The 7,500-nt window shown below is 39.8% G+C and overlaps 1 protein-coding gene across 1 annotated transcript in view; it reads right to left on the minus strand.

Annotated features, from left to right (window-relative positions):
• LOC143027338 (uncharacterized) overlaps positions 1–6,269 on the minus strand; it is a 12,083-nt gene extending 5,814 nt beyond the window's left edge. The window contains exon 1 of the mRNA XM_076188612.1: positions 5,288–6,269. Coding sequence (XP_076044727.1) covers positions 5,288–6,269 — 982 coding nt within the window. The remainder of the gene's footprint in view (positions 1–5,287) is intronic.
• Positions 6,270–7,500: the final 1,231 nt, after the last annotated feature.

Raw genomic sequence — 7,500 nt, forward strand, 5'->3', positions numbered from 1 at the left:
TCCACTTGCAACACTTTTCCATCCAGAAGTTTTTCCATTTAAAACAACTATCTGTTTTCGACCATTCAACCAATTACTAGTCCAACCTAATAGGCTACCACTTATTCCATGCAAAGCTAATTTAGTAAGTAGTCTTTCGTGTGGGACGGTATCAAAAGCTTTTGCAAAGTCTAGATATATTAAATCTATATTGTTTCTTTTGTCATAATTCGAGATAACTGTGTTGTAGAATTCGAGTAAGTTAGTCACGCAAGAACGTTTCCGTCTGAAACCATGCTGGCTATCATTTATCAAACGGTTACTTTCTAAATGATGTTCGATAGCATCTCTGATGATAGTTTCCATTATTTTTCCTACGATTGAAGTCAAACTTATAGGCCTATAGTTATTTGGTTTCTTTTTGTCACCTTTTTTGAATATGGGAGTAACGTTAGCTAGCTTCCATTCTCTTGGGACATCTCCGGATATGATGGATTTCTTGAAAATAATTTCTAATGGAACAACAATCTCATTTTTCATTTCCTTTAAGATTCTTGGATGCCAACCGTCAGGCCCTGGTGTTTTATTAACTTTGAGTTTGTCTATACACCTTTTATTTTTTTATATTTTTTTATATTTACCGTAGTGAGTAAGTTTACCCCAGACTTTTCACAGGTTTCAGTTTGGAATTCACTTTGAGGTGTTTCGTTTACGAATACCGAGCTAAAATAATTGTTTAAGATATTACACATTCCTTCATTTGAATATTCAAGTTGACCGTCAGCAGATAATAGTGGACCAATGTGATTCCTAACAACCTTTTTATCTCTAATGTAACTATAGAATTCTTTGGGATTCTCTTTGGATTTATCAGCGATGTTCATTTCGTATTGTCGTTTTCTTTTTCTTATTGTCTTTTTTAAATCTCTCTGTATTGATATATAACTTTCATAGTCATTAGATGCACCCGAGCACTTATATTACTTATAAGCCTGTCTCTTTTTAGCAATACTTTTTTCAGTTTCTTTGTCGAGCCACTTTGGGCGAGCCTAATTTGGGGGACGTCTGTCCTTAAAAGGAATGTAAGTTTGAATCATCTTAGTGAGCATATTTTGAAATATTTCCCACATCTGATCTACAGGTCTTTCGTTTAATATTGTTATTAGTGTTAATGTATCCTGCCTCAATTGTCTTCCTTAGTTTATTGGGTGATCCTTTATTTAATACGGTTGTGTTGTTCCAGTCTGGAAGGTCGCCATGTTTATCCACAAGCATTACTATGCAATTAGATGATCTATGGGCTTTTACGTCATTTATGTGATGAAACCAGATACATTACAGTACCAAACTCTAATATTAATTCACACCTAGACACTTTTCTCATACCACCTGACATCTGGAGCCCCTAAAAATCACTTAAGAGAAGCCCATGGCATAACACTAGCAAGAGAGACACTAGAGAAAAACACTGAGATCTTGGATTTATCTACTGACGATAGACGCCTCCCAATTATAGAAGCGTTGTATATTAAAGAGTTGAGCACAAACATAAATGTACAAGCAGAAGACCTTAGAGCCCTTCCAAGCATGAGACAAACCTTTACATATACAAACATGAGACATAACACCACAAACGCCAATACGAGACAAAACGCCCCTCGTCCAATTACGAGACAAAACGCTATAACCATAAGCATGCCACAATCCGCCACAACACGAACCCGGAGGCTCCCCAGCGCACGTGACATTTCGTCACTGCCCGAAATACCAGGTGACTTCCACCAAGTGATTAGCAAGTAAATAAACTCTAGTATAAAACTTAGAACTTTAACTAGACTCATCGGATTAATTCTTATTCTGATAAGAAAGAACATCCCTCTAATTACTGAAGAAGGGTCTTGAACCCGAAATCGCGATCTAGCCAATATGACTACATACAGCCAAGTCATAAATTTCCTTTCTAAGGAACACAAATAAAAAAATAAGGTATATGGAAAATACCTTTAAGAAAATAATCAATGCACAACTAGCCATCACTTTTAATGATACAAGCATTAGAGAAAAACTCCTGCCCAAATACACTGACATTATGCAGTGTCATTATGCAGTGACATTATGCAGTGTATATATAATATATATATATAAATATAATATATATCAATATATATATATATATAAATATATATATACATATATATATATCAATATATATATATTTATATATATATATATATATATATATATATATATATATATATTATATACATATTTATATATATATATATATAATATATATATAATATACATATATCAATATATATATATATATATATATATATACATATATCAATATATATATATATATATATGTACATACAATATGTACAATATTTCAACAAGTTCTTCGAAAATCCAGAATGTCCATATGACTCAGTGATATACCTTCTTCTCTTCCTCATGTATTCCTCCTCCTCTTCCTTCTCTTCTTAACATCTACTCCTCCTTCTACTCCTAACATCTATTCCTCATCTTCTTCCTCTATTCCTTTCATCCCTCCTCTCCTCCTCCTTCTCCCCACCCTCGTCTTCCTCGTTGTGTGCCTCTCCATCTCATTAATCCTAATCTTCTCTCTTCATAATTTCTACTTTTTTCTTATACCGTCTCCCTCGTTATTTTCTTCTTTCTCTTCTTCCTTCTTTCCTTGTACATTTTCTTTCCTTCCTTCCTTCCTTCCCTCTTCCCTTCATACCTTCTTCCTTTTTTCTTCTTCTCTTAACTTCCTTCTTTCCTTCCCTCCTTCCTTCTCTCTTCCTTCTATCCTTCATTCCCTCCTCTTTCATTACCCTATATCCTTCCTTCTCTCCTTCCTATCTTCTATCTTTCATTCCATCCTTCCTTTCTCCTTTCTATCCTTCATTCCCTTCTTCCTCACTACCTTCTATCCTTCATTCCCTCCTTCCTCACTACCTTCTATCCTTCATTCCCTCCTTCCTCTATCCTTCCTTCTCTCCTCCCTATTACCTTCTATCCTTCATTCCATCTTTCCTTTCTCCTTTCTATCCTTCATTCCCTCCTTCCTCACTACCTTCTATCCTTCATTTCCTCCTTCCTCTACCCTTCCTTCTCTCCTTCTTCACTATTTTCTACCCTTCATTCACTCCTTCCTCTATCCTTCCTTGACTCCTTCTTCACTATTTTCTATCCTTCATTCCCTCCTTCCACACTTCCTTCTATCCTTCATTCCCTCCTTCCTCTATCCTTCCTTCTCTCCTTCCTCACTTCCTTCTATCCCCCATTCTTTCCTCCCAATGCCTTTCCACTTGTCTCCAACTCTCGCATGGGGGGGGGGGACACTGTCCCCCTTTCAGCCTCTCACCTTCCAATTCTCCTTCCTCCTTTTGGACCTTTGCCATACAGCCCCCTCACCCTCACCTCACCTCACCTCTCTCTAGATCCCCCCCAACCCCCTTCTTTTGCCCCTTAACCTCATTCTTTTGCCTAAACCTCCTTTCACACCCCAACCCCTTCTTTCCCCCAACCCCATTCTTTGGCCCCAACCCCCTTCTTTGCCACCCCAACCCCCTTCTTTCGCCCACCAACTCCCCTTCTTTCGCCCCTCCCCCTTTCTCTCTCTCTCTCCCCCACCTCACCCAACCCCATCACGTTCCCACACGAGGCCCTAGCACAGCTCTCCCCACCCCCTTCTTCTCTCTTCTTAGACCTCCTCCTTGCCCACAGACATCTCTTCCTCTCCTTTTCCTTCTATGTCTGCTCCATCATCTTTTCCTCCTTCACTTACTTCTCTCCCTTTCCATCCTCCTCCTCCTCCCTCTCCTTCTCCTCCTCCCCCTCTTCCTCGCCCTCTCCTTCTCTTCCTCCCCCTCTCCTTTTCCATTTCAACTCCATCGTATTTTCCTCCTTCTCATAATTCTCTCCCTTTCTCTCCTTTTCCTCCTCCTCTCCCTCTCCTGCTCCTCTTCGCCCTCTCCTCCTCCTCCTCCCCTCCTTTTCCTTCTACTTCAACTCCATCATCTTTTTCTCCGTCTCATACTTCTCTCCCTTTCTCTTCTCCTCCTCGCGGTAGCCCAGTGAATACAGTGTCGAACTCGTGAGCATGTGGTCGTGAGTTCGATGTCCTGGACCCGCTCCGAACTAAGTCGCGTTGGTTCCTGAAAGCCCTGGCGAGGTGGGGAGGCGACCCAACACCGGCCTTTAAAAAAAAAAAAAAAGTGGGACCGGGGTTGGGCAGTTGCTTAACGCAATTGGCAGGACTTTGCCCTATTAGGGGTTTCTCACTTCCCACTTAATGGGAGTGGGATATATATATATATATATATATATATATACACACATATATATATATATATATGTTTTCTATCGAGACTATAAAGTAGGATGGGTATTAACATTGGTTAAGATATACTCTGCCGTAAAAACTGTTGTACAAAATCCCTTTCATCGCATAACTCGCAAGAATGGAGGAGACCGCAAGAGACCATAAGGCCTACACTAGACAGTTCCGTGACCATTACCACTTGTCACCCCTGTCCATAAAGTTATGTCTTTTAAAAAAAAATTGTTTCTGCACTCACTACATGGTTACATAAGAATGAAGGATACTACAAGAGACCATAATGTGTGTGTGTGTGTGTGTGTGTGTGTGTGTGTGTGTGTGTGTACGTGTGTGTGTGTGCGCGCGCGCATTGTAAGTGACTTACATGTCCGGTAACCCGACAATTTTCATTTCTCAACAATAGGCGACCTCGATGATTCGCTCGAACTGATAAAGGTTTGGGATCGAGCTTGACTCCAAGGATCCCCGAGATTGAAGGAAAAGGAGTAAACGTCACTAGGACTCCATCTAGCTAACTGGTTATCTATATCAGTCTGTCTCTAACTTCTAGTTGATAGATTTTGATGAAGACAATGATCCCAGCCTTATCGTTGTTGCAAGTGTGGATATCACTGCCCAGTTTTATTGAGATAAATCCTCGTCATATATAAGAGTTAATCCATTGATGGATGGAATATCTATGATTTTTTTTTTCTGTATGATGCTACCAAGAGCTTTATTCAGCTGAGGGGAACCCCTCTCTTTTTTTTTTTTTGTATATATATGTTTCTTATTTATATTCATATATTTTTCATAATTTTTCGTTTATATTTTTCCCCTTTTTCTTTTGGTCGTTTCTTCTTTTCCTGATTTTTTCATATCATTCTCTTTTTTATTTTATTTTCTAGTATGAAGACCTGTTATGGAATTTTGTGTTCCTTTTGAGTGATCGCCTTCACTCTTTCCAAAAATTGCCCCAGCCAGCCAGTCGCTTGCCCGGATCTCTTTCCAGAAGAAGATTTACAGTTGTCATCGTGGAATCACAGATCCATCTCCAAGGAATCATCTCCTTCAGTTTGGGATCATTTTCAGTCCACATTTGATAACATTCATCCCCAAAGGCCGCTTGCTTCCACGGTCGGACTCTGCCCATCATTTGGACGAAAATGATACCGCAGGCCCAGAGATCGACCGGAGGTCCAAGGTAGCTCGGGTCTTGGAGGATTTCTGGAGCCATGTAAGCCCGAGTACCCATAATGCCTTTGATTGGAACCTCTTTGCCTTTGACCACGAAGACCTCTGAAAGTCCGAAGTCTGTGATCTTGAGGACTTTGGCTTCGGTCAAGAGGAGGTTCGCAGGCTTGATGTCGCGATGAACCACGCCTCTAGAGTGAATGTAGTCCACGCCTTGCATCAGTTGAGAGAAGTACTCCAGGGCGTCTGTTGTGCTTATGGTGTCGATGATGCTTTGTAGGTCTCCTCCAGAACAGTACTCCATGTACATGGTCTGCGTAAGGTCTGACCTATCCCAGCAGAAGAGGTTGATTACATTGGGGTATTTAAGTTGGTAATGGATAACCTCCTCTGTAAACATGGGGTTGAAAGGGACGGTTTTCTGGGCTACGACGTCCCCGTTTTTGGCATTTTGTGCCAAAACCACTCGTCCGTAAGTTCCTTCACCGAGGACTTGAACGTTTGTCCATTCTTGGGTGTTTGTGAACATTCGAGCTGTTGTCCTATTTTTCTGCAGAAGCTTCTTTCCGGGGGACTTGGCGACGGTTTTCGTCTCCTTTCCCGAGGAGTTTCCGCGAAGACAACAGCAGAGAGCAGAACAACGAAGTAGGACCTTCCAGAAACTTTTTTTCGACTCCTCGACTTCGGTCCTCTGGCTCTGGGCTGTAGTGTCTGTTAGCAATTCTTCCTCTTGAAGTCTTGAGTATTTCCTCTTGAAGAACATCTTGTCAAACTCTTGCACAAAATAAAATCAAACTTTTGCTTTGGTTGTATGATAAGATGAACATGATGGACATCACAGTTTATCATATTTTTCCCCGAATTAAAAAGAAAAGTAATCCAGAGCGTTTGACTTTCTTACACACCCAATGTATTCTTCAAATCTTCCCAGCGGAAAACACGAGACACAAAGTCGTGACGTCGTAATTAAATAAGATAATTCCGAGCCTTCCAGCTAGCGTGTCATACACATATATCACTGAGTCAAATGGACATTCTGGATTTTCGAAGCACTTGTTGAAACTAAGAGAGCCTTCCAGTTATTGTTTCAAAGTTCGATGAGATTGTTTAATTTAATCAAGAAGAAATATATTAATAATAATGATAATTATATCACGGAGTCAAATGGAAGAAACACTCGTTTTTTTTTTTTTTTAGCATTCAACGATCTACTACCAATATGTATATATATATATAGACTATATTATGACAAATAAAACTCAAGGTGGAGGAAGCAGACGAGGAGTAATGTGAGAATTTCACGCTTTAACGTTTCGACCCGCAGGGTCTTGATCACAAAGCTAATATCTCAAACATAATAGGAGATTCTAGTATACATGGACGGGTCATCTCATGGGACGCTTCGGAGAGCTTGTTATTTTATTTGCGTATTCTTTTATTATTAATAAGCTTGGGGCTTTTACTAGACATATAAAGCCTTCTCTATGGCTAATGTTGTTATTAGTGTTAAAGTATGCTGCCTCAATTGTCTTCCTTGGTTTCTTGGATGATCCTTTATTAAATACGGTTGTGTTGTTCCAGTCTGGAAGGTGGCCATGTTTATCCACATGCATTACTATGGAGTTAGATGATCTATGGATTTTTACGTCGTTTATGTTCATTTATTCTTTTATTAAGTCCGCGACCAGATTCACCAATATATGATGAGGGACAGCTTTTACAAGGGATGTTATAAACAACGCTGTTTTCGTTAGTAGGATTATTGTAGATACGTGTGACCACATGTCCTAATTTGTTACCTGATGTCCTGGCTATTTTAATGCCCGCTTTTAGGAGAAAAGTGTCTAGGTGTGAATTGATATTAGAGTTTGGTACTGTAATGTATCTGGTTTCATCATAAAAATAACGTAAAAGCCCATAAATCATCTAACTCCATAGTAATTCTTGTGGATAAACATGGCCACCTTCCAGACTGGAACAACACAACCGTATTC

The sequence above is a fragment of the Oratosquilla oratoria genome, chromosome 8 (genome assembly GCF_046742065.1).
Source record: "Oratosquilla oratoria isolate Oo_2021 chromosome 8, ASM4674206v1, whole genome shotgun sequence".
Lineage (NCBI taxonomy): Eukaryota > Metazoa > Arthropoda > Malacostraca > Stomatopoda > Squillidae > Oratosquilla > Oratosquilla oratoria.